At 40.4% G+C, this 27,789-nt stretch overlaps 1 protein-coding gene across 1 annotated transcript in view; it reads left to right on the top strand.

Annotated features, from left to right (window-relative positions):
* Nucleotides 1–6,612: 6,612 nt before the first annotated feature.
* The window catches only part of Tmc3 (transmembrane channel like 3), a 34,645-nt gene continuing 13,468 nt past the window's right edge, over nucleotides 6,613–27,789 (top strand). The window contains exons 1-12 of the mRNA XM_026388197.2: nucleotides 6,613–6,701; nucleotides 8,078–8,224; nucleotides 11,723–11,798; nucleotides 14,483–14,564; nucleotides 16,318–16,424; nucleotides 17,191–17,289; nucleotides 17,381–17,523; nucleotides 18,706–18,853; nucleotides 19,490–19,533; nucleotides 22,316–22,463; nucleotides 24,060–24,169; nucleotides 26,765–26,843. Coding sequence (XP_026243982.2) covers nucleotides 6,613–6,701; nucleotides 8,078–8,224; nucleotides 11,723–11,798; nucleotides 14,483–14,564; nucleotides 16,318–16,424; nucleotides 17,191–17,289; nucleotides 17,381–17,523; nucleotides 18,706–18,853; nucleotides 19,490–19,533; nucleotides 22,316–22,463; nucleotides 24,060–24,169; nucleotides 26,765–26,843 — 1,272 coding nt within the window. The remainder of the gene's footprint in view (nucleotides 6,702–8,077; nucleotides 8,225–11,722; nucleotides 11,799–14,482; nucleotides 14,565–16,317; nucleotides 16,425–17,190; nucleotides 17,290–17,380; nucleotides 17,524–18,705; nucleotides 18,854–19,489; nucleotides 19,534–22,315; nucleotides 22,464–24,059; nucleotides 24,170–26,764; nucleotides 26,844–27,789) is intronic.

The raw sequence follows: 27,789 nt of genomic DNA, 5'->3' as shown, positions 1-27,789 counted from the left end.
TGTGGCCAGCGGGACCAGAAAGAGAGTTGACATTTTTTAAGTATGTTTTTAAATATGACATATTTTAAATTTTAAAATAAAGTCACAAATAAATAAATCCAACACAATTAGTCACCCAATGTCTTAAATCTATCATAAGTATATCTAACATTTCTGAACACTTACTACACCGAGCACTCTTCTGAGCTTTCTCTGGTATGCATTCATTGTATTCTCACAGAACACTACAAAGCACCTATTCTTATTCACCTCGACTTCAGAAGAAGAGCTCAGGGAGGCAACAGAGGGCCAGTTCTTGTCAGGAATTGAGGGTCTTACTCAGGACTTGGCTTTCTTGGACCCAGAAAAGAAGCCACTGGAGTTTTCTAGAAGGGAAAAGACCTGAACTGACTTATATCTTTACAAAGAACTCTGTGGCTGCTGAAAGGAGAAAGGGATGTTGTTGGTGGGGGTAGTCTTTGAAGGTTGTCAAAAGAGGCAGGAAAACCATCAGGAGGTGATGGTGACAAGCTAGGTGAGCAGTGATAGTGTCTAGGGGTGTCGTCATGGAGGTCTGTGACACAAGCAGGTGCCGATCATGCTGAGAGGTTCAGTTAGTTTGAATTAAAGGTTATATTTCATTAATATATTTGCTACTTAACATTTGATGTTGGGAAATTATGTGGCCTCATGTTTTAGATAAATCGTTCATAATTATATCCGATTTGGGGTTTTTTGTTTGTTTTGTGGGGGGTTTTTTTGCTGGTAGTAGAGATTAAACCTAACAGTGCTGCATCCCAGCTCTTTTTGTTCTTCATTTTGAGACAGTGCTTGCTAAGTTGCCCAGGCTGGGCTCAAACTTGTTATCCTCCTGCCTCAGTCTCCTGAGTCGCTGGGAGTACTGGTGTGCATCCCCACACCTGGCTTTATCTGACATTTGTGAATACTTACTGTGCCAAGCACGATTCTAAGCTTCCTTCAGGTACTCATTGATTCATCTTATTTTTACAAAAACACTTCCAAGTACATGCTATTATTAATCTCCTTTTATAGATAAAGTAACTATTTATTCACTGGTACTGCTGTAACAAATTGTCATGTTTTAAAACAGAAATTTATTCTTAGGTTTCTGGTGGCCAGGAGTCTGCACTCTGAAGTCTGATAGTATTGCTGGGCCAGATAACAAGCTGCCTGGGTCATTCCCTCTTGGGGTTTTAGGGCAGGATGCTTCCTTGACTTTCCCAGTTTCTGGTAAGTGTTGGCACCTCCTTGTTTTGTGACTGTATCACTTCCATCTTCAAGGCCAGCACCTTCCAATCTCTCTCTGCTCTGTCTTCATATCACCTCCCCTCCTGCATATAGTAAGATCTCTGGCTTCTTCCCTCTTGTGAGGTACATGCAGCTGCATTTAGGGCCAACTCAGATAACCCAGAAAAATCTTCCCATCTCTATATCCTCGATCACATCTGCAGACACACACTCCCTGCTCCAGTCACCTTTTTGCCAATCAAGGTTATATTCACAGGTTCCAGGGATTCGAATGTGACTAATTAATGTGCATAAGGGACGTTTTTCAGCCTACCTCTGTGATACTCAGAATATTCTCTGCATCTAAACATCAGCATAGTAGTGTTTATATGTATTATGGTACACTTGAGAACATTTTATTATGAACGGAATCCCAAGATCAAACCCAAGAAGCTGCCCAAAGCTGCTGGGATTACAGGCATGCACCTGAACATTACACATCAACAACACTCAGTTCAAACTTTTATCATTTCTTGATGGTAAAAACACTTCCTCTTTGTAAAGGACTGTGCTGTGGTGGCAACAACTGGTCTTCATTTACTGTGAGGGGCAACTGTGGTAAAGGGCAACCATGGCCACCAACCCATTTACCCATCACTCACTACTCAAAATGAAGAACAGAGTATCACATAAGGGAAATCTCAGCCAGTCTGCAGGGTTTCCAGTCTATATGATTTCTTGAGGAATAAAAAAAAATTTTAAATTTAAAATTGTTCTCAGTCTCAACTAATTCAGTTGTTGCTCAGAAAATTGGAAATAATCTACTCTTGAGTATCTTCCCAGCATAACATTCTCCAGACTCAAAATATATTTCCCAACTTTAAACAAAAGTTCTCAGATTTGCCAACACAATATAACACCCATGTAACTATATACCAGAAGTGAGAAATTGTCCTGTAAAATCCAGATTTAAAAATTTGAGAAGGAAGCAGGAGCTTGGCACTGCTGATGGGACATAGTGGACTCACATGTATGCTCTAAGATGTGCCCAGGGATGCTGATGTCTCAGAATAGAATCCACTTAGCAAGAGGAAAAATTCTTTAATTGATGATGTAGGAAATGAATGTTTTTGTTCCTGTAAACTAAGCCATCAAATGATTTCTGTTAAAACCTTCTGGGATTTATAACGAAATTGTATTCCCTTTCCCCCTTTTTCTTTTTCTTTTTTGAATTCAAAGAGATGCACATGCTGTACAATTAGTCTTGTCCTGCTGCTTCACTCTCTCTCTCCCTGTGTGATTTCTCTTTTCCCACCATATGAATCTTGGAAGCAGTTGGTCTGGGAAATGATAGTTGCAGACCATTTTGACATTGTTTAGATCCTTTCTGAATTTTTAAAAGTAATCCAATTATAAGTGTTTGAGGGATTTTCAGTCATTTTATCTATAGACATATTTGAGACATTCTGTCTTACCTTAAAATCACCCAATGCATCTAAAGCTTCTAATCAAATTGCCAGAGGAAGTCAAATGCAAGGAGAGTAATTAATCTCCTTGCATCCACAAGGCAGCATCCTCTGGATGCCCATTTTCTGCCTGGCCCTTTGGAGCCAGGACTGGCAGAAACCTAGAAAGGAAATGAAGAGGTGAAGCTGAGTTCTCCCACTGGGGATTAAGGAGCAGCAATCAGAGCCTCACCCTGATCACATGACCAACTCGAGGCCAAGGAGACTCGCAAGGGCATTTTAAAACATCAGACCAAAGAAATCATAAGGAGATCACAGACAAATGTGACCATGTCAAAAACTCCTTTTAAGTTATTGTAGATTTCAAAAGAGCCAGAAGAAGAAAGGATTTTGAATATTCCCAAAACAAAGAAATTATAAATGTTTCAGACAATGGATATGCTAATTACCCTAATTCGATCACTACACATTAGATAGATGTATCAAAATAGCATAAACATGTAGCATTACTGTGTGTCAATTAAAAGTAATTTTAATGTAAAAATAATTTTTAAAATCTATTTTAGCAATAATAAGATGCATTGACTTAAATAAACGTAAAAAGGGCAACATTGATTTGATATTTAATTTTTAAAATAATATTCCTTTTCATCCAGTAATTTCACTTCTGTAAAAGTAACTCTAAAGAAACGATTCTCAAAGCAGAAGAAAATCAATGGCAAAAAGAATATATCTGGGAGAATGAAATGGATGCTCAAGAAATGGGCAGAGTCTAGATGTTCACTCAATGGCCTGTTGGTAAAGTATTTTTTTTAAATAACACGGGGTTTGCACTCACTTATTTTAATAAATCCCCATAGTACTTTGAAATGTGCTATCATCTTTCTCTACCTTCCCCCACAAAAGATATATAAGCCAATCCCGTGCTAACACACAACAAGAAGGGTAGTGGGGAAGAATAGAATTCAGTGGATTAGAAAAAGGGGAACGGGGACTGGGACTGGGGTTCAGTGGTAGAGCGCTCATCTAGTGTGTGTGAGGCCCTGGGTTCAATCCTCAGCACCACATAAAATAAATAAATAAAACAAACGTATTGTGTCCAACTACAACTGAAAAATAAATATTTTTTAAAAGGGGGGAATGAGGGGAAGGGAGGGGAGATGGAAATAAGAAAGTAGAATGATTGGACATAACTTTTCTATGTTCATATATGAATACATGACCATGAAATTCCCCATCATGTTTAACCACAATAATCGAATCCTAATTAGAATAAGTTATACTCCATGTATGTATACATCAAAATACACTCTTACTGTCATGTATATGAGAAAAAAAATATATATATATAGAAAAGAAGAAACAAAAATGCTCAAAATACTTTAAATGCATAAGATCAATATAAAATATTTCAAGTAAATATTTCTAAGTCAGGGTCTTAGAAAAAGTAGAATTAAAATTCTTTGAAATGTTTAGAAATCATCCATGTAAATATGTAAAGATCTCTAAAACAAACTGATACAACTCAGTAGATCTAGAAAGAATTCTTCTGTAAGTGCCATTTGTCCATTTGATAAGCACATATTTTATAACAGTGTTCTTAGTAGATTATCAGGCAAAATTGCCTCAGGCATATTGACACATGACCTGGTCTCAAAGACCCCCAGGTCTGTTTCTGAGTCAAGGTCAGCTCCAGCACATGACTTTCTGCCTTGTTCCCAGGCCCTGTGCCCTAGATCTGAACACCTGCTTGGTAGCCCCTGTACCCCAGGGTCCTGGGCTGGGGTTCTGGCTCATGTAACAGATAATAAGAGCTATTGTAGTGGCACCCCCTCCTCCACAGAAAAACTTAATTAAGCTTCTCCAGAAATCTTCACCTTAATTGATTTTAGAACTATCAGCAAGAGTCTCTACAAAAAGAGTTCAATGTAGTTAAACTTCCTATTTTCCTATTGCTGTATTTTACTTGGCCACTGACCTGGAAGAGATCTGCACTCCAGATGCTGAACTCCCCTTTCCTTAGTTTTTCACAAACATTTATCCAGTATTGTAGTTTGGAAAAGTGTGTTTGCAAATGCAAAATGTGATTTTTAAAAAAAAAAAAAAGACAGATCTTTTAACAAGGCCTCTGGCCTGAGACGGAGCTTCACGGAGATGTCTACATTTCTAAGATAAGAAAAGTTACCAGTTGGGCTCCCTAGTAACAGCTGGCAGGGGAGGAAAGAAAGGGGAGAAGAAGCTCTCTCCTTCTCAGGCACTGTCCTTGAAGGGTTAACTTGCCCAGAACACTAAAAGAAAAGGCTGCTTTCATGTGAAATTCTGCAGACTATTAACTTCTGAGCCCCTCCCCTTACACGCTGGGTATAAAGTTCTGAAACTACCTGAACTCAGGGTTCAGGGGATTAATTGATTACAACAAAACGGTACCCTCTGAACCTGACTGCAGTAAAATAAAACTGTTTCCTGCTATCTTCAGTGCTCTGCTTCATCTGTCCCCTACAACACTATCTAATGAGTTGTTAATCAAGTAATGGAGGATAGAATAAATGGAGTCTCTCCCCACACCTGAAGTTGCTGATGGACTTGCTCTCTGCTCTGTTGTCTGGTAAATAGCTCAGTAATTTAAAAATTCGCCCCTTTGTTGAGTTCTTAGTGCATACTGTGTATGCATTAAGACATTTCTGTTCTCATTCTTGCACTTCCCACTCAGTTGGTACAAATCTACAATTAACTTTACTACAAACAAGCCACTTCTTATGGTAACTAGCAAATAGAGATTGATATTGTGAAATCACAGTCAGGTCTTGGACTTGGGGTAAAGTCTTTGACTGAGAATCTTAGTGCATGGCTAAGAGGGGAAGCCAAAAGTGACAATGGAACAGGGGGCCATTCTGCCTGTGGCTGGGAAAGGAAAGTGGTCCTACTGACGTTTGCCCCAAGGATGAGCATGGGCTAGGCATCCTGTTTTACAGGATCTCTAATCTCTCTCATATTCTTTCTTACCATGAAACTAGGAAATTCCTTCATTTCCCTTAGACTCAGTCTCAGAGGGTCATCATGCTCGTGAATGTGACCCCACTTGATAAACATAAAAACATGATGAAATATTAATTTGGTTATTTTTAACACCATGCTCAGGTATTTGGGACAAATCTTCCAGAATATACAGTTCTAAAAAGATCTCATGGCCAATATTCACTGCAGGCCCTGGACCGTGGGACAAAAGCTAAAAGCACTTGATAAACATAAAAACATGATGATATATTAATTTGATTATTGTTAACACCATGCTCAAGTATTTGGGGTGGCCATATCATTATTTCTGCAATGTACTTTCAAATAGTGTGGCGGTGGGGAGAGTGTATAGAATGAAACAGAAAAGAAAAAAGTCAAAAAGGAAAAATTAAAACCAAGCCATGATGATACCTCTCCTGGACTCTACTATGTGAACATGGGCATGATCCTTGCTGTCTCTAAGCCTTTTTCTTGAGAGGTAAAGATGGAGAAATTAAGCCCTGTCTGTCGTATTCCTTAAGTGTTTAATGAACGCCAGCCAAGGTAATAGATGTAGAGTGTTTTGCAAACCATAAAACCTTGAGTACAAGGGGCTATGGCTGGGTTCCATGGGGAGTGCAAGTCATCCCTAGATCACCTGGCCAAGCTTCCCACCTTGGGCTGCCCAGACTCCAGCCAATCAGTGCTTCTCCGGCCACCTTAACATTATATATGCATGATCAGCCTCTGGCTTCTCCCCTGCTCCCAGCGCCAGTTGCAGGCAGGCAATCCTGCTCCTGAGAAGGGGAGGACAGAGCAACTCTGCAGTTCCTGTTTAGAAACCTCCAGTTGCAACAGACCCTTGCCTGCCAGCTTCCTAGCTCCCTGGCTGACATCAGGGATCACAGGCAGCAGGTCGGTTCCCATGAAAGCCTCAAGGGCATCCCAGCGCTACAGAAGCATCAGGAGAAATGCCAGCCAGCACTACCTCTACCAGGAGTCCCTGCTGCTCAGGTGAGTAGGTCCCCTTCATCACCTGGGCAGAAGAGGCAGGTGTGTGAGAAAGGGATGCATGTTTGTGTCACCTAAGACAGGGACAACATCTCTCTCGGTTGTGCTTGGTTCTTCAAAACAAACTCAGAAACTTATTTCTACAGGTTTCATACAACTAAGATGGCAACATGAGCCAAGGAAACAGGGAGAGATGGTTCTAAGCTGCTGGTTCTCGATGAGGGGATCAGACTCCCAAAACCTGTATCCCAGACTGGCTTTATTGCTGCCAGTTCCATAAATGTGCTTTGTCTTTGTTCTCTGTTTACTCAATCAGCAACGTTGAGAGAAAGCAGATAATACATCTGTCTCAATAAATAAGGTGTTTCTTGGAAAAGGCGTCTGAATAGTTAGAAGTGGGTGGAAGTGCTATTTGAGTTTGTTAAATATTTATAATGAATATTTTGTTAAGTATTATGACCTCCACTTACTTTAGAGAAATTGGAGGAAATTCTCTATTGAGTAAGCAGAAACAATATGAATGAAAATAATAAAGAAAACATTTTCTAACAGCTACAGAAGAATCTTCATCTCCTGAAAAGATTGCATTAGGATTAGCATATCAATTATTACTGGAAATGAACCTCACTACACATCAAATATTGTTCTTCTAGAGAATAACCATTTCCCTGACATGTTTTGCTCATATACACTCATTTAGCTAATTTCTTGTTCATGGAAACTGCTGCCTCTGTTATCTCAGGTTTAAAATGAATCAAAGTGGAAGGGCAGAGAAGGGTCTTTGGGTGACTGAAGTTTGACATTTATATATTTCATCTGCAGAATTGAGAGCTAAGGAGAAATCTCCAAAATTATTTCAATGATCCTATTAAAAAATTGTTTTGTCTACCAAAATTGCTGCTATTCGGGAATTGCATCATATAAATAAGTCTCCTCTTGCTTCCTTTTGTGTCTTCTGATGGTTTTTATCCTCATTATAATTATACATAATAGTGAGATTTATTATGACATATTTCTACATGCACATAAAATAATTTGATCAAGCTTATTCCCCAGTACCTCCTCTTTCCCTCCCCTCTTCTCTACCCTATTATCTTCCTCTCCTCCATTGGTCTCCCTTCTATTTTTTCCAATATTATATTTCATCCTGAGAAATTTTTCTCTTTCACTGACCTCAGAAGTAATAGAATCTAAGAAATGTGTTTAAGTGGGCTGCTAACACTGCCAAATTCTCTCTCCACCTTCATGGATCCTTACACACACACTTCATACAGTTAACCCTGGGGCAGTCAGATGCTGAACTTTCCCCAGGAAAGATGATCTTCACTGGAAGCAATTCTACTAATCAGATTTCCTCCTTAATGCCCTGATCCATTCAGTAACTTGGATGACAGCTTTAATGCTGATGAAACAGGGGACAGCAATGATCCGGAACAAATCTTCCAGAATATACAGTTCCAGAAAGATCTCATGGCAAATATTCGCTGCAGGCCCTGGACCATGGGACAAAAGCTAAAAGCACTGAGGTAAGGTCCTCAACAGCAGTTACTAGTTACTGTAAATATACTTTCCAGTAAGCCTCCAGTCCCTGCCCATGGAAACAAGGAGACAGATCCCCATGAGAAAGGTGCCCTGGTGGCTCTTGACCTGACCCAGAGAAATCACAGAGGTGTCTGAGGGGTCTGCCTGGTCCATGTAGCCAGGGTATGTGTTGGGGGGAAGGGTGTCTATATGGGGTATATATATGTGTCATTTGTGTGTGTGTTGGTGGAAAGTTTTTGGTCTTCTACCTCTACTCCAACAGTAGGTTTTAATATTGTCTCCAAACTTATAGGAGACAGGTACAAGTCAGAATGAAAAGAGATGTTCATTTTAGTTTCCTTGCTATTACTTCCCCTAGAGGGGAAATAATCTCCATGGGAAGCCATATTATCATACTTAAGAGTCGTTTTACAAAGTGTGTCTGTATAATAGTTAAGTGCTAAGGATTCAAAGACAGATTTCCTGAATTCAAATACTATCTGTCAATCTCTAGTCATTGGATATTGGAAACTTTTCTTGGTCTCTCCAAACATCAGTAAAGTTGAAGTGTTAACAAGGAATAGCCCGAAGAAATAATCCCAAAAATGTCAACTGCTAAATTCTCAGAGTGCTATTTAAAACTCAAAGACCCTGGCTGCCCTCAGACCTGTTGAACCAAACTGTGGGGGAAGGCCCTCCGTTTTGGCAGCCACCTCCTCTGACTCCTCTTTCTCTTGTTCTTCTCCTTTCTCCTTTCCTTCTCCACTTCCTCTTCTCCCTTCATCTTCCAATGCTAGAACTAGAGCTTTCACTCAGAACTAGAGCTTCTCACAGGATAGTCAATGCTCAACTGAGCTACACCTCTACCTTCCCTGGTATTCTAAACATGCATTCAAGTTGATTCTTGCACAAACTCAAGTTTGAGACCACGGGACAGCAGTCCCTTGAAGGAATTGCACTGTATCGGGCAGGCAGCAAGAGTGACTGATGACTGCTTATGCTGATGCCAGGGATCCCAGCAAGGGGAACTAGTAGGATGGCCTCCATCACCTATGCCAATGAGCTACTGTGAACTAGCAGAGCACCCTTGTAGCAAAGCAGTCACCACCCTGGCCATCAGGCAACCACTGTGTGGACAGAACCACTGTCACACCTTGCTCTTTAATGCCATTTTCTAGATGCCAACCAGACATTCCTTTCTCTCCATACCTACCATCTAAAGAGCTTACACTTTCCCATCAAGTAAATCACTCTTTCCTTAGGATTCCATTCAACGCACTGTTCTTCCAGTTGGACTAACCTGCCCCTCAGGTGGCTGCAAAAGTTAACTAGTCATCCATAGTTTGCACCCTCAGAAGGTTCCAATTAATTCTCCTTTATCAGCTCTCATCATTTCTACTCTTGGAGGTAAAGATAGCCCTATGTTCACTTTTCAGCTCAGAAGATTGACACTCAGAGATGTTAAAAGACCAATTAACCTATGCATGGCTTCTGAGTGCAAGAATTAAGCTTTAAACAAGATTTTCTTCTGACATCAAGTCCAGGGTTCCATGATATTGAAACACAGGAATTTTATCAAAGTGATCATTGGAGAAATTAATTTAAAAAATAAAAAGAGCATATGTTTCACTACAACTTAAAAAAAATCATTTAGAAATGATGACTAATTGTTACCTATATAATAGGAAACTAAGCTTTTTTAACCTTAAGGCCAGAACAGAGAAAAGTATTGCTTTATTGTCAAGGCACTTCAGAAACAAAAGATAAAACCAGGACTTCCACCATGATGCTTGGCTGCATGACTCAGCAAGACTCCAAGCAGGCTAATGCCAGCCATGCATCAGCCAAAGGTAAGGCAGCTTGCCCTCTGAGCACTTCCATCTCTCATCCCCTGCCACACACATCTCTTTTCCATCACCTTAAGAAGCTACTGGAGCAACACCTCACTAATGGGACCTGCTGAGGCTTATCGAGGCACTTGAGTGGAAGCTACAGAAAGCACTGATCCCTGACTGTGTGAGAATTAAGGGTGTATCATCTAACACAGATAAAAAGCCACTTTCTCAGAGGACATGGCATACTCCTGTTTCCCCTGAAGGGAACTGAGTGGTCAGATGGCTGGGATCAACATAGTTCTATGACCCAGCCTAGGTCAGATCCACCCCTCCTTGCCACCTCTGCACCTGATCACCCCCCCGGAAAGAGCACATGCTATTCCACTCTTTGTATAGTTAGATCTTTAATCCTTTCTAAGTGACACACTCTTCCAGGACATTGACTATGCTTTATACATGTATTCTACTGCACTTAATCCAAAACAAGTATACAGAAAATGTTTGCAGGAAAAACATCATAAGTAAATACACAAAATAAATTATTATTTAACTTGGATGGGTTCTCATCTTCTAGATGTATTTAGCATGCAACTGTATTGAAGATGACCCCCAATATGGTCCTGGTGTGGAGTAGGACATCAACCTCACCCTTATCTGCTCTTCTTATTTTGACCAGAATGAAGCCAGTCCCTTGGATCAGCTATGATAATGAGGACATTGCATTGAGAAGGCAGACGCCAAAACCCAGTACTCAGATTAGGTCATGTTTTGGAGAGTCACCTTGGATATGGAAAAGGGAGCTGTCTAGTTGCATTTGTCTCCTAAGGGAAGACTCACAACTGGTGGGTGTTACTGGGAGGTTGTTGGAAGACACACAAAAGAACACCCCAATGAGTAAACTTGTCAAACTGGCAAACTGGCTGATTCTGAAGAACTAAGTTCTTTATCACTGAGTGCAATTAAGCAAAGGGTATTTGACAGCCAGATAAGGAGGATCTCTGCATTGGAGTCACATATATCTATCTAAGTTGCTTTGACTAACATTTATTTTCTAATCCTTTTGCTCATTTAATTGTGAACTTAAGCAGCTATTCCAAGGAATTCATTATATTTTTATGACTCAAACATTTAAATTGAGAAATCACACCAGCTCAACAAAATGATCAATAATGTGTCAATAGTTTGATTGGAATGATTCAGGTTGCTCCTGGCTATCTAAACACAACATTTTCCTCTCGTTAACCAAACACCACCCTTTTCTTGAAGCCAATTCTCTGAAGCCAGGTCTGATTATCACTTCTAAAGACTTGACTGAAAGAGAAAGGTTGATAGGTTGAAGAAGCCAAGATACTCCACCCTGCTACAGATTTCCAAAGCTAGTGATTCCCAGCCAAACTCCTGAATCAGAGAAGGACTTTAAGAAATTCAATTTAACTAATTTTGGCATGAATTCATCATTTTAGGTTAATTCATCTATTTAAGTGCTAAAGAAAAACAATTGGAAGGAGTTTTCTGGTTAACAAAAGTCAGGAAATGAAATATTAGTTTAACTCCACCCTCCCACAGCATCCTACCCTGCAGGTTTGGTATCCATTTCTATTACATCTTCACATATTTTTCAAAAACTGGGTGATAAAATTGTGTTCACTCTCATTTCCCTTTTCTCAGACGAGCAAAGGAGATTGTGCTGAAATTTGAAGGGAGGCTGACCAGGACCCGAGGCTACCAAGCAGCAGGTGCAGAGGTAAAGCACAGGCACATGGGCACAGCCATCCCTTCCTGGGGTCTCCAGGGCTAGGAAGCTGCACTTGCCATTGGACATAGGTTGTGTAGGGCAGGATGATGAGCCAGAAAATCTGAATTCCCCCAAATTCGATTTTAGTCCCAGATGTCATCCCTTACTAATTGTGTGACCCCGATAAGCTAAGATCATCAGGAAAAGATGACTTCCCTGTGAGAATAATCTAGTGTCCATTCTGACCTAACCCCATCCACACAGGTAGGTATTGTTTGCTGTGTCACTGTGTACAGTTGTATCACTGAATCCCTCGAAATGAGAGAGGCATATTCCAGCTCTCACTTTATAATATAGTGTGAAGGGTTTTGATTGTTATTTTCCCCAAGCAGTCTCAAGCAATTATTTAAACTAAACTTTAGTATACCTTAAAAATAATATGTTTATAAAGATATTTCATATATCTTTTTAGAAAACAAACAAAAAATCACTTCCATGGCCCCCACCCCTAATATAGTATATTTTTAAAAATCTCATATGTCAATCATTGCATAAATATGTCCTTTTCACCTCAGAGTAATTGTAACTTACACACATTTTTGTTTTGCTACTTTTTCCACTTAATACTTAAAGTTTACCTATATTGCTTATGGTCCTTTTTAGACTTAACCGTTTTTAATGACTGTTTAATATTCTATCAGATAAGTGTATATTAGTTTAATTAATCATTTGCCTGCTAGTAGATATTTAAATTGGTTCTACTTTTCATTATTATTAATAACTCTGCAAAGACAATCTTTGCATATAGTTTTTCCTCTTTTTAAATTTTTTTTCTTAAGGGATGCCTGTAGAAAAGACTATAATCCCTTTTTTTTGGCTCTTGGTAAATATTAAAAAATTATTTTCCAAGAGTCTTTTTCATAAGCATTGTCTCACACAATGCAATAATTTATTGGTCTCATATGCATCAATGTTGAGTATCGTATTTTTAAAAAGTTTATTTTAACAGAAAATTTGATAAATATACTCTCACTAAATTCTCTGAAACAACATATTCTTAATAAAATTTAAATTAAAGATGATCATAAATTTACATTTAAAGCTGTCCTGCTTTTGCAGGTTTCATGTACTGAAATTCTCAAGCAATATCATAAGCAAAGCCACTGATTGATTTCTACTGCTCCTTATACAAATGAGCCAGCAGCATCCCAAAGAAAGAGAATGACTTCCCCAGCAGCACAGAGTAAGAGAGATGAGGAAGTGGAGCTAGAACTCAGGTCTCTGGCTTGCCACGCCTGTTTCCTAGACCAAATGTTGGGGTGGGGGTACCAGTGATTGAACTCGGAGCACTCTACCACTGACCCATGTCCCTAGCCTTATTTTGTATTTTATTTAAAGACAGGGACTCAGTTGCTTAGCATCTCGTTTTTGTTTAGGCTGGCTTCAAAACTGAAGTCCTCCTGCCTCAGCCTCATGAACCACTAAGATTACAGGCATGCACCTGGCTAGACTTTATATTTTAAAGCAGGACACAGACCCAAACACTTTCTAACCCCAAACTTCTTGCTAAAAGATGTCTGAGAGCCCGTGACTCTGAACACTATTGGGGACAGAGATCAGAAAACCTTTTGTTTTCTGATTTTGTTCTTTGCGCTTGAGGAGATAAACCATACGAACCAAATACAGGTAATGCAAGGTAGGGCATGATGAATGTTATAAGACAGACTAGGGAGTTTATAGACAGGACAAATTTATTTTTGGCTACAGAAAAATCTGTGTGACAGCTTCATGGGAGTGGCCCTATTTGAGTTGGCTCTGGAATCATGAGCAGAAGATGAACAATTCCAGCTTCTGATAAAATTCAGATTTTCATTTCCAAGCAGCCGTCTGGCCTTAGCAGACACATCCAGAATGACATTATCATACATGTCTGTATCAGGACCGTGTGCTGTCTTACAGTTCAGAATGTGGTAATCACATTTGTAACCCTTCTTTGTGCAATGATATCATTTGCTTCCAACACAAACCAAGATTGTTTGTGTGTTAAAATGCACAACCTGCCAACTTTGTCCAAGAGCACAGCCAGTGTCAGGACACATTTTGCTTCATTCTTCTTTGAAAAAAAAAATTTTTTTTCCAAACTTTTAACAATTGCATTTTAAATCCACAAGATAAATTTCTAGACCTTATTCCTGACAACTTCAACCTGGGAAACTAACCCTGCTCAAGATACAAAACACATATTGGGTGTGGCTCATTTTCACAGTAGGCTCTAAATTCTTGGGCCTTAAACAGAATACAGGTGTGGTCACTTGGTGATTGTGTTAGCTGTATGGATTTCTGGTCCCCACTCCCAGAGCTACCTTAGGTCCATGGCAGGTTCAAGTGGTGCCTTTAGACATCATTGGAAGTCTGACATTCATCCCTGCATCAGGAATGCTATAAACAAGAGGAGCTACATCCTTAAAGAGTATGCATCTCAACGCAGACACCACAGCTTAGAGCCCAGAGCAGTTGTCCACTCATCTGGTCAGAAGCACAGAGAAAGACAAGAGTGCTACTTTGGTCCTAGAGCTGCTTAATGGCCTATGAAGCCATCATTAAATGTACCAAAGGGTATGTCTGGGAGTCCCTCCTCCAGCTAGGACCCTAGTGCTACAGGAAGTTCTCTAATCCTGTCGTCTCCTTTTTAGCTCTGGAGGAAATTTGCTCGTCTTGCCTGTAACTTTGTGGTCATCTTCATTCCCTGGGAAATGAGGATAAAGAAAATTGAAAGTAAGTAATCGCACCTGGAAAAGGGGTCAGGGATGCAGGATCAGTCATCAATCCACAGCCTGGGAATAGTCTGGTGTGTGCCAGTCCCCACAGTGTGTAGCTGGGGAGACTTGCATAGCAGGGCAAAGCAAGAAGACCTGGTCTGTCCCCAGCAAGACAGGAATAATCCCCATGCTTCTTTGCTACATTCCAAGATAGCTCTGTTTGTTCTCTCCCAGTTCATTGAATCAGACACATCAAACCACCAAAGATGAAGTGAAAAACTCTGAGGATAAATAAGATGGTAATGTAAGGAACTGCAAAACACACACACACACACACACAAAATCACATTTTCATAGAAATAGTTGTGTTTAGAAAATATGCTAAAAAAGTAAATAAAATCACATTTAAACACACACACACATAATAACACAACACACATAGACTTCTATCAATAAAGTTGGTAATAATTCTGAAATAAAGGAAACTGTAATATTGGACTATAAAATATAAAAGTTCTATAAGGAGATATAAGAAGATTTAATATTGGGGAGATTATGAGTTCTAACATTAATTTACAAGTTTAATGCAATTCTAGTAAAAGTCTCAATGTATTGCTTTACGTATTTGACAAAATAATCACAAAACTTATAAGGAAGAAAAACATTGAAGAGATCAATTAAACAAAAATTTGAAGGAAAAATACAAATGAAGTTTTGTGACCAAAATCTTAAAAATACATTAAAAAGCTAAACAATCCAAAGAGTATAGCGTAGTGCAGAAATTTAATGACAAATCAAAGTAATAAGAAAAAAAAATCAGAAGCAGAAATACAGACCTTTAGCATATGATAATTATTATAATCTAAATTACTACATAAATATTGCTGGAATAATTGATTCAATTGTTTTAAACAGTAAGTTTAATTCCTTTACTTTAAAATTGAATTAAAAATATTTTTAAAAAGAAATGTTTAATATATATATATATATATATATATATATATACATACATATATGTATATATATAAATCTAGGGCTGGGGTTTTAGCTCAGCGGTAGAGTGCTCACCTAGAATGGGTGAGGCCTGGGTTTGATCCTCAGCACCACATAAAAATAAATAAATAAATAAATAAAGGTGTTGTGTTCAACTACAACTAAGAAATAAATATTTTTAAAAAATAAAAATAAATCTAAAGTTAGCTTTAAAAAGTGGAAAAATATTTTTAATGTTTAAATGGAATCAAGCAATTTCTTACTTTTTAAATTTAAAGTGAGATGTATTTGCAAAGAACTTTTACAGATTTGTAAAATGAAATTTTCAAAGAATTCCCATGAATCTTTCACTTGGTTTTCCCAATTGTAAACATCTAACAAATTGGTTTTTATTTTAAAATTTAGCCAAAAGGACCCTCAGAAAAATACTTGGAATTCTCCAAAGGACCTCAAATTTATCAAATTCTCAAAAGATGCTCACACTTTTTAACATACATTTGTTATTGTAAATTTGATAGGGCATTTTAGATGAATATGTCATTAGGGAAATTATTATTTTTGGTAAACTAAGGATTTTTTTCTTAATATAAAACTATTCATGTTCATCTTGACCCATCTAAGTAACCATTTGGAGGAATGTTCTTATGTGCAAGTATAGCATTTTTTTTTTACTCTATACCCTGAGGATAACAGGAAAAGTTAATGTTGCTTTATGAAGATTTCTTGCACCGTGAGGATTGAGCATAAAAGGACTATATTGTCTTATCTTTCTCTAGGTCATTTTGGATCAGGTGTGGCCTCCTATTTCATATTCTTGAGATGGTTATTTGGAATTAATATTGTGCTCACAATAATGACAGGTGCTTTTATTGTCGTCCCAGAGGTAAGAACTATTTCAGAAGAGAAAACAGTACCATTGTTTAAAAGGGGAATGTTACAATAGTATAAAATGACCTCTCTTATTACTGTTGTGGGAAGGATAATTCATGTATGGCAAATCTTTTCTATAAAGGACAATACAGTTAAGCATTTCAGGCCTTGTTGGCCATTTAGTCTCCGTCACAACTTCTCAAATCTACCAGGAGAGCAAAAGCAGCCATAGATAGCACATAAAATAATTAATGTGGCTGTGATCCCATAAAAACTTTATTTATGCCAACTGAAAGTTGAATTTTATATAATTTTAATTTATCCCAAGATATTATTTTTCTTCTGATTTTTCCCTAACCACTCAAAAATGCAAAAACCATTTTTAGCTCTCAGGCTCCACAAAAGAAGTGACAGGCTGCCAGTTTGCCAACCTGTTAAAATAAAGCACATTATTCAACTAAATTTCATCCTATTAAAGTAAATGGGGCCATTCATTTCCCATGCAGTCTCAAAATCCCAGGGACCTCACTGATCCACCCACAAATACTATATCTAGTCCAGAGAGAGTGCACCCAGCAGGTGCACAAAGAAAACAGCCAAAGAAAAAACTAATCACCCATGATTAACTTTCCATTCATGTGAATAAAGCAAAAAAAAAACCAGCCCCATAAGAGCTCTTACATGTGACACCTCTACAGATTCATGGGAATCCATCCCCCACCCTTTTCTCTGGTCCCCTCACCTGGAGGACCACATGACATCTCTTCCTCTCTCACCAGCTGATCGCAGGCCAGCCCTTTGGAAGCACAGCCAGCAAGAGCATCCCCCTGGAGCATGTTGCATCTGCCCAAGACCTGGATACCGTCTGGTCCCTGGGGGTAAGGTTGATGCTTGCCACACTCTTGCCTTGAGTAAGGCACTATTCTGAGACCTGGGAATCAGAAATGACACAGAGTATTTTCTTTGCAGGGCTACCTCCAGTACTCAGTTCTCTTCTATGGCTATTATGGCCGGGAGAGGAGGATCGGGAGAGCAGGCTACCGGCTGCCCTTGGCATATTTCCTGGTGGGGATGGCAGTGTTTGCTTACAGCTTCATCATTCTTTTAAAAAAGTATGACTGCTCATTTCCCCAAGATTTACGTGAGGAATTATGATATGTGTGATCCTATTTAATCTTGTCAATAGCCCTGCTAAGTTAGGGCATAAATGTACCTATTTTTACAGAGGAGGAGACCAAGACCAAGGAGGTAGGCTCATTTTAACCAGTACTTTTTGCCCACTTAGCAGCTTCCAGCTAGGTGTTGTGTTGAGACTGGAAAGACAAGGATCATACAGACTTGCCAGTTTATGCAATTTTAGACAAGTAGATGACTTCATAGAGATGAATAATATGATCCAGGTGACCAGAGATTACAGAAAGCAAAACATGCTCTGTTGGCTGTATGTTTGCCTGTGACCTGGTTATAGATTCTTACAGATCAGTTTATCGATGATGTGGACAGAGTTGGAACTTCAAGCTCATCCTTGATTGGAGGCACAAAGCAAAAGAAAGTGGACTGGCCAGGGGTTGGGAGTCCTGCACCACTCCCACTGGGAGCCCCACAGCAACTTGCTTCCCTCTCTGCCCTCTCTGCACTTCACCTGTAAAATGGGCAGTTTGGCTTGCAAAACCACCAGGTTTCCTCACAGCTTAATATCCTATTAAGAAATTATGTTAAATTAAATTAAGACATTAGAGTAAAAACATTTAAAATAAAAGGGAGAGATGCTGGGGTGGTGGCTCTGTGGTAGAGGGCTTGCCTAGCATGTGTGAGGCACTGAGTTCTATCCTCAGCACCACATACAAAATAAATAAAAAATAAAGGTATTGTATCCATCTACAACTAAAAATATTAAAAAAAAAAAAAGGAACACAGACTAACAGTTTCTGAGCCTAGAGAAGAACTTGGTCCCCACCATCTTGTCTCACGTGCACTTCTTTCTAATTTGTGCTTCCAACCTGTAGTAAGTTACCAAAGTGCAGACAGAGGAGCTTGGGCCACCGCAGTGGTGGGACTCCTTGTCAGAATGGACTCACACACTAATGTGTCAATGCACTTTTCAGAGTATTCAAAAAGGTTAGCTGAGGGCAGGAAGTCCACCAGGCTCTTTGCCTAAGGAGCTACCTCAACCCAGATGAGGCAGCTTTTCTAATTCACATAAAACTCCAAGTCAGTAAGTAGTAACAGCCCAGAGAGGAAGACCATAGTCCTGAAGCTGTCCCCAAGTACCCGTTCTGATTCCTCTTTTGCAGGATGGCCAAAAACTCCCGCACAAGCCTTGCTAGTGCTTCCAATGAAAACTACACCTTCTGCTGGCGTGTGTTCTGCGCCTGGGATTACCTCATCGGAAACCCAGAGGCTGCGGAGAGCAAAACCGCGGCAGTCGTGAACAGCATCAGGGTGAGTGAAAACCTGTCCAGGCTGCCCTGCAGCTAGCGCGTTGTCCGGACTCACAGAGCGCGCCCCCTGCTGGAGAGTCGCGCCCTGGCCTCAAACTTGCAATCCTCAGTCAGGCACTGGCATTACAGGAGTGCCAGCCACTGCCTCTGGCTACAACATTTATTTATTCATTCATTTGTTTGTTTGTTTATATTTCATCCTTTAAAAATTTCAGTTGGTGTATTTTTCATAATTCACATAATGGATTATTACCATGATCCATAATATAACCTGTAAATGAAACAATATGTAGATGTTAGGGATATAAGCATTTATTTTTAACTTAGAAAAGGAGATCAAAAGCAGTCAAAAACCTGGGCCGTTTGAACCACTGCAACAACTCAATGGCACCCTATTTTGAGAAAAATGTATCTTGGTAATTCAGACTATCACAATCTTCCTGTCTCTAGCCTTTCTTCCCAATTTCCAATTTCCCTTCAATTGATTATTAAGCAATTTATATCTAATTCACTGATATCAATAGAATCTTAAAAAAGAAAGTATTAAACATATGATTTAAAATACTGAATGTTTTTTAATGATTAATAGTTAACAATAATGCTAAGCTCCTAATGCTATATGTATTCTTCCTTAAAGGAGGCTATCCTGGAAGAACAGGAAAAGAAGAAAAGCAAAAATCTGTAGGTATTAATATGTCCTGTGCTAAGAGTCAGTGATGCATTTTGTTTCAACTTAGTACAGAAATTTACTAGATTATCTATATTTTATTTTCACAAGTCAAATAGGTCTTCTTTCTTTGTGATCTCCCTTCCCCTAGTACTGTGGTCTATGGGAACCTCATACTTTACTATAGCAGTATTTAAGAGTGCTTCCTCTTCCTTCAGAGCCTGTGACAGGGTGAGAGATCTGAAGTTAACCTGCATCCTACCTTTTTACTTAGATAATAAAACTCTTATATTTAATGCCAACTTCCAGTTTGCTGAATGAAACAAATCTACAAAAACTGTTAGGACTAATTTTATTTAGAAACAAATCTCTGAAGTTCACAAGATACAAACAGCATCCTTTGTGTTCACAAGGCCTTCAAGATGGTTTCTTCTATGTGAGGTTCTTCATGAGGACTTGAGAAGTGTGTTGGCGAGGGAACAACACCATAACCAGAGAACTGATGCAAGACAAGGGTGTTCCCAGGAAGGGGCAAAGGGGCAGTGGCTCTGTCTGCACTGAGACTGACACTGAGACTGACACATGCATTCATCTGGTATCCTTACTGATTGGTTAGTCCTCATAATTAATTTGTGGAGAACCAAAGAAACACACCAGCCACAGGGATAATGGCAGGAAGCAAGGGGTGGTATTGGGAAAGGCTATGTGTAGGTGGTCTGAGGACATGGATTCTGGCCCTGCTCTTGACATTCACTCCCTGAACTTTCCTGGCCTGCAGCTTCTCTCCTGAGAAATGGAAGGATGGGACTCTAATAATGCTTTTCAGAAGCTGGAGAGCTCCCACCCACATCAGAATCACCTGCAGTCACTGGAAATGAAGACTCCTGTGGCCCAATCCCCAGTTTACCAGATTAGAATCCCTGAGAATAGAGCACTGAATATATATCTTTAGCAGATCTCACAACATGATTTAAAGGGTTCCTCAAATTTGAAAATTGTAGTTATCTTAAGTTCATTCCAGATCACTGAAGTCATTATTAAAACAAGCAAAGGAACTAAGGAGAAACTTTTCTCATCTCTCTTCTACAAAATAATGGTAGCCATTCTGGGATATGCAGCATGCTGTAACAGGACCCAGAAGAAGAGGGTAGAGAAAAGGGAAAACTAACATTTAATTGGCTACTTCCCTCTGCCCCACATGCATTTTCTAGTGTAGTCCCTGAAAGGGTCACCAGGTACTGGAAGGGAAAATCAATTGCAGGACCGGCCCCAGGGCCACATTTCACCACGTGGGCAGCCTGACCTTAGAAGTGATAACGGTGTGGTCTAGAGACTGAAGGGAACAAAGAAGCACTGGGATTGCCTCCGTGGACCCAACTCTCTCAGGGATTTCTGTCTCCAGTGCTCTGTGATTTTTTTGATCTCACTCCTCTGCCATCAGAGTTGGTAATAATATCATAGTATGCCATGTTTTTATGTTTTACCTGGAAAGGTGACATTTATCACTGCAATTTGGTAATGAGTTCCTTCACTCTGCTGATGAAGGGCCAGGACACCTATAGAAGAGGGTGTCTTTACCTGCCCAAGGTCCCCAGCTGGTGCAACTTCACAGAGGGGATGATGCCCATCTTTTGTATACCTTCAATTCCTCTTGACCACATCTCTTTCTCCTGTCTCTGTCCCCAGGTAGAGCTTTTCAGGATGCTGCTGGCCATATGCATGTTCCCCTTGCTTCTGCCTACTGTGTGCTGCCCTGAGGTCCTCTGAGGAGTACCCACAAGGTCCCAGTCAACACTCATACAGCCATAGGCTGGAAGCAGTGCTGACCATAGGGAATGGGATAAATGCTTCTCTCTTTCCCTCTGGGTGGACTGTTTGGGAGGCATTCTGTGGTCCCTAAGGGGGTCCTGCAGTTGCCTCCAACTGGCCAACTCTACCACACATCCTTGTGTTAATGGCTTTTTTGTCCCACTTTCTGGTGTCCCCTCCCAAATTAACTATGTACAAACAGGCCTCTGCCTGGGGTTCTGCTACCAGGGGAACCAGGTTGGAATTGGTCCCAAAGTTGACAGATTACCTTAAAAATGGGCCAACCAGAGCCAATAAGTCAGTTGTTCCCCATTGTGACAAAAAGTAGATGGGTATCAGTTATACTAAATTCCAGAATCACTGGTGATTCTGAAATCTCCCACACTATAAGAGAGTTGTGACAGTGAGAGCTAACGAGGAGAGAGATGAGTCCCATGTGGCATCTCAGAGTCATTTAGTTGCTTCTTTATTTGCTCACTCATCTATCAGATATTTATCGTATGCTTAGATGTGCTCAGGTTTATTCTAAGAGCTGAGGATATAGGAACAAAAACACTAAAAAGTCTGGGAGCTTCCATTACAAAAGAGAAAGGCAGCTCATAAGGCCCCAGGAAGGTATGTGGTGCAATGTCAGATTTGTCATATGGAGTGACAGAAATCATCTCTCCCTTCCTCTGCAGAACACATTTATTTCAATTTGTAAAACATGAATGTGCAAACCACAATGCTCCAAGTTTAAGTAGCAGAGATTGTTTTGAAAGCCAAATATTCAGATTCTAAAACTAGAGTTATTTGTTCATGTGTTTTAAGCCCCAAAATTCTGGCAGGTTAAATTTATAACTCATTGTTGATCTCACAGAAAATGAGGCATTTGCGGTGAGGGGAAGTGATAGTTCCTTAAGGCAGAGGACCCTTTCAGCAGGGAATGTGTTTCTGGTCAGTACATCATGGTGGTCTGATGGTCATGGTGCCTGCCTCTCCCCACAGGGCAGTGACCATCTGCCTGAGGATCATTGCAAACATCCTGGTTCTTCTCTCACTGGCTGGGAGCATTTATCTCATCTACTTTGTGGTGGACCGGTCCCAGAAGCTGGAGCAGTCGAAGAAAGAACTGACCCTTTGGGAAAAGAATGAGGTACTCAGGGCCTGTTAGTTACCTGCATTCTGTCTTCAAAGTAGCTGCTCTTCTGCTTCATTAGTGGATTATGTAGAACTACCTCTAGGGAATAATTCCAGTCTTGTTCTAAAGCATGGACCTCAAGGGCTTTGAGCCATTGAGTGGCAACGTCAAGCCTTGGATAAATAATTTTATTGGTCTCCATAGGGGAAGATTTTGATTCCAAAGAACCTTCAAGTGTTTGCTCAAATCTTTACCTTTAAATCTATAGGTTTATGCATACATACATACACATACACATACACACTGGGAATTGAACCCACTGGCACTTAATCACTGAGTCACATTCCCAGCCCTTTTTATTTTTTATTTTGAGACAGGGTCTTGCTAAATTGCCTAGGGCCTTACTAAGTTACTGAGGCTGGCTTTGAACTTGCTCCTGCTTTAGGCTCCAGAACCACTGGGATTAAAGGCTTGTATTACCCTACCCATGCCCAGCTGCTCTTCTCGCTTCTGTTCTTTCACATCTGAGCTTCAGAGGTTGACGCCACCTGCAGGCTTGCCTTGTATTCTAGTGTATATGTCAAAATTGGCCTGGTGCACGCTGTTGAATACTTAGGTAGTTTCTATATTTCTTAATTACAAACAATACTCCTAGCACCAGCTCCACATAAATGGCTTGTATATTGAACAGTTTTCCCCCACTGTGTAAATATTGCCATAAAAGGAAAATTTCCAAATAGAAGGTTATGGACAACTTTACAATTCTTAATAATGGTTGGTTATGAGACTGTTGTTCTAAAATGTTGACTCACTTTACCTGTAAAGATTTGAAAGGCAGAAATACCACAGGAAAAAAAATTTAAAGAAACTTTTCAGACGACTTCTATGAAAAAAAAATTATCACCATTTAAAAAGCAAAGTGTGTAAGCAGTAAGATGATCATCAGTTTAACCCACATATATCTATCCATGTACAATAATATATCAAAATCTAAGACTACACTAGGTACCTTATCTCTTTCTACTTTATATCAACTAAGTAGGTTATGTAAATGTGTGTATTTTTTACAGGTAGATGGATTTTTTTAAAGATATATTCAGAAATCATGTCTTATTTTAGCTCAAACTCTTGTACACCAGTTAAAATGCCTCTTTCTCTTGCTATAAGTACAGAGAAACAAGAGCCAGGCATAATTCTCTGGGTAATTAATCTTCCATGAACAGAAAGAATATTAAATTACCTCTCTGCCTTCCTTTTTCTATTCGTAATAATCACAGTTATTTCCATCTTCCATCCCAGGTCGGGGAAGTAAGTATAAATGAGATGAGATGGTAATTGAAAAATGTGGTAGAAATGCTAGTGAATCCCCAATGACCCATAGGAGTGTCCTCGGAATACTAAAGGAATGTTCCTAAAAAGAATAAACCCATGATAAAATAACAGTGGTCTTTCAAAAAAAAAAAAAGATAATTAGCAGAGATTGGGAGAGATTAGAAACTGCATGACCCTGTGGATACCCACATTCCAAATATTAGAGACCAAATGTAGGTAAGTGAGGTAGGTTGGGGGGACCCTGGGAAACGCAGGGTCTCACACATGCTCTCTTGGCAGGTGAGTGTGGTGGTCTCTCTGGTCACCATGTTGGCACCATCTGTCTTTGACCTCATTGCTGCCTTGGAAATGTACCACCCGCGGACCACGCTGCGCTTCCAGTTGGCAAGGTATGGCAGCCCTGGAAGGCTGTGCCACATTGTGGCTGACCCACCTGGCCACTGCAATGGGAACGTGAGTCCCTTGTGAGCCAGAGCTTGCTTATCTTCCCCATCTTATCCCAGAACTTTAACAGGGTACAATAGGAGAGAAAAGTGAAGACGCAGGGGAAGAGGAGGGACAGGAAGGAGAGCCAGGATGACAAGGACAGAAGGAACGGATTAAAATGTAATGAAGAAAAGAGAGCAGAGGAAAAGGAGAGCAAGGAGAGGGGAGGAAAGAGGGACGAGCAGAGGGAGAAACAGGCAGAATAAGCTGAGAAGAAAGAGGAGCAGGACGATGGGATGTGTGTCTGGTTTTCCTCATTGTTGAACTGCCCCCAGGGTCTGACTATGAGTGGCAGAAGAGACCTGGGTTGTTTTTCCAGGCGTGAGAGGAAGAGTTTGAGCTTTTCTAATAATTTTCCAAAAGCACAGACTCAAAGAGATTCTTCTGGATTTGCCTGGAAGATTCTGGGGCTGTGCTGGGATAACCCATGGCCATAAGAACAGGTGGCAGCTGGTGTATCCAAGGGAGCGTCCTTGGACATCCCCCTTGGAAGTCAGAACAAAGGGGTTCATTTCTAGCATGACTTCACCATTGTCTTCCTTAAAAAAATCTACTTCTGTTCCCTGGAGCATGGTCTCCTCATTCATAAATTAAGCCCGTATGGGCAGGTGAGGAAAGATGAACACGGTGAGGGAGGCAGTCAGAGCCCTGCTTTCTTGCTCCCACCTGCACCCCTACCAGTTTCACCCAGTTTTCTCCTGTAACACCTAATAACATTCTCCACAACTAATTTTCCCAAACCACTTTGGAAAGATTTGCTCCCATTCAGGAGTTGGCAAACACCTGGAAAGGATGTTATAGTAAATATTTTAGAGTTTCGATATCTCTGTCACAACGCTAAGCTCTAAGGTTGTAGCAAGAAAGTGGCCACAGAAACGATATGCAAATGAAAGGGTGAAGCTGTGTTCCAGCACTTTTCACAAAAATAGGGAAGGGTAAGGTCTGATTTGAAGACCGTCACTTGCCGACCCCATGAAATACAACTGTCATTTTAAAGGTGAAGAACAAACAAACAAACAAAAACTGACTAGAAAGAACAAAGGGCTTGCCTGAGCCTCACCTCTCAGGGTAGCTCTGCTGGAGAATGAGGCTTTTAGTTCCCTGGCTCCTAACCTGGTTCTTTCTGCTCCATTCAGCACCTCTTAGACCTGAACAAGAAAAGTGTGTTCCTCAGCTCCTTCCTCACTAGCAGGCATTGGGGAGAATCAATTCCATTATTGCATTTGGTCTAACAGCAATCCTATTATACAGATTGGCCTCGTTATTCATGTTCAAAACCAGAGAAACAGAGACATTGAAAGACTTGCCCCAGACAAATCAGGGCTAATTTTGATAATAACAGCAAGACATATTATTTTAGTTCCATTAACTCACCAGCAGACCATGTTACCTTTCATCCATGGCACAGTGAAAACCAGAGCCATGGGATGCCAAGACTGAGGAGGTGGGATTCATTCCCCACTTCCTTCAGACAACTCTTACTGCATATACTCTGACGGTCTATTTCCTGCATGAGGAAATATAAGTGCTGAATTAAAAAGGTCCTGGCACTGTACCAAAAGAAGTCCCTTCACAATTCAGAGAGAAAGCCTTGGATATTACATGGTTTTCCCCTTGTGATGCCTCTGCCCGCACATGGGTGGTCACCTCTACCTTGAGGAGGTAAAGAAAGTCTGTGGGGATGGTCGACTCAGGGTTCAATTTGGTCCTGGTTTCTGTTTTCTCAAGATAAAGCTGTTTTCCCAGTAACTGACATTGATTTCATGATTCTCCATGTGCTAAGAAACCCCCCCTCATCTCATTTCTCCATACAGATTTCCCATAAGAAATCAAAGCTGTATCCTGGGCTATTCCATGATAGGCTTCCCCAACTTTTCAACTCTGAACAAACTGACATCAAGTCTTGGGTCCTTGGCTGAGGGAGACTGTTGCTGGAAGATTCCATTCACTTCCAGTGGTCCACAGGGTACAGCTGTATCTGAAGCCCATCTGTGTTTCTAAGGGGAGCACAGAGATTCAGAGATTGCATCTGATTCTTTCTAACCTGATCAGACTGAATAGTTACTCAGCCCCTCCATGTTTTAGTTGACTTGTGTCTTAAGTGAGTTCATCTGGCTGTGAACTTCATAGAGCTGTATGAAGATCATATGAGATAGTACGTGGGAAGAACCTTTATAAACCAGAAAACATGGCACAGAGACATGTATTTCATACTACCCTTTAGTACCCCACTTCCTAAATACACACTCCCACTACACTAGTGTTCCTAAAATGCTGATCCAAGGATGGGCTACAGTGGAAATCATCTGGAAAGAGTAAATGTAAGACATGGAGACCCCACACAGAGCTACTGAAGCAGGGTAGATTCTGGAATTCTGTATTTGAATAACCTCAAGGTGATTTAAAAGACAGAAGCATGACAGCCATTGTCTTAGAATATCCCCAGTAGTCTAGAACTATTGGATAGGTCTACCCATGGACTTGTTTGTTGCTTTCAGGGTCCTTGTGCTGTATTTGGGAAATCTCTACAGTTTGATCATTGCCCTCCTGGACAAAGTAAACAGCATGAGCATTGAGGTGAGTGCCCAGATGGGGATAAACACCTGCTCCACCATCACCCTCCCCACTCCACCTCATCTCCCTACACCTGGGTCATTATCATAATTGTCAGCATCACTGCTTATACTTGCATTTCATATATCATATCCAAACTCAACTCAGCTGGGGTCTTCTCAAGATGAGGATAGAAAAATTATTCCCATTTCCCAAATAAAGAAACTGAGGCTGGGATTCATGGCTAGTGAGGAACAGTGATTGCAGCTTTTGATTCCACGTCTCTTTGTGCCCTATATCCTTGAATCTAATCAGGAGAAGCTGTTCATAGCTATTACAAATGATCCCAGAAAGAACAGCAGGCCAAGAGGCTCATTCTGACAATTTGCAGAGAATAATCATCTCATGGCAAACAGTTCTCAGTGAGACTCACCAGCCTAGCCCAGGGGGTTAACTTTCCCTTTCCGACCTGAGGACTGAGGAACCCCTGAGTGGTGGGGGGGAGGGGATGCCAGGGAGGAGGAAGAGCTTTCTGAGGGTTGTTTGTCCACAACACATCATACTAGCATCAGATCTCAAAGCTTGTAGGCAGAAGAGACCACAGAGTGTCATTTTTTCCACATCAGGGTTTTGAGGTTACATAGACCTAGGTCCTTACCTGCTACTTGCAATGTGAGCTTGAGCAATTACCTTCTAGTCATAAACCTGGGGTGATAATTTTTACCTGAAGAAGAGATACCGTGTGTTATGGAGCAGGCAGGACACCAGGGACCAACAAGCACTATCCATTACATCTCTGTGTCCCATGATTGGGGCCAACTCTATTTAAGTGGGATGAGAAGAAGAGAGAGAGAATGTAATTATTCCCAGGTAATCCAATGATAACTTTGGTGTGGTGTCCATTATGGATTCTTATTTATAAGCAGGTGCTCAGTCTTTTTTTCTTTTTTCCCTTTCCTCCCTTTCTCTC

The sequence above is a fragment of the Urocitellus parryii genome, chromosome 6 (genome assembly GCF_045843805.1).
Source record: "Urocitellus parryii isolate mUroPar1 chromosome 6, mUroPar1.hap1, whole genome shotgun sequence".
NCBI lineage: Eukaryota > Metazoa > Chordata > Mammalia > Rodentia > Sciuridae > Urocitellus > Urocitellus parryii.
The sequence above is the reverse complement of the archived record's forward strand: the minus strand, read 5'-3'. Positions and strand labels throughout refer to the sequence as shown.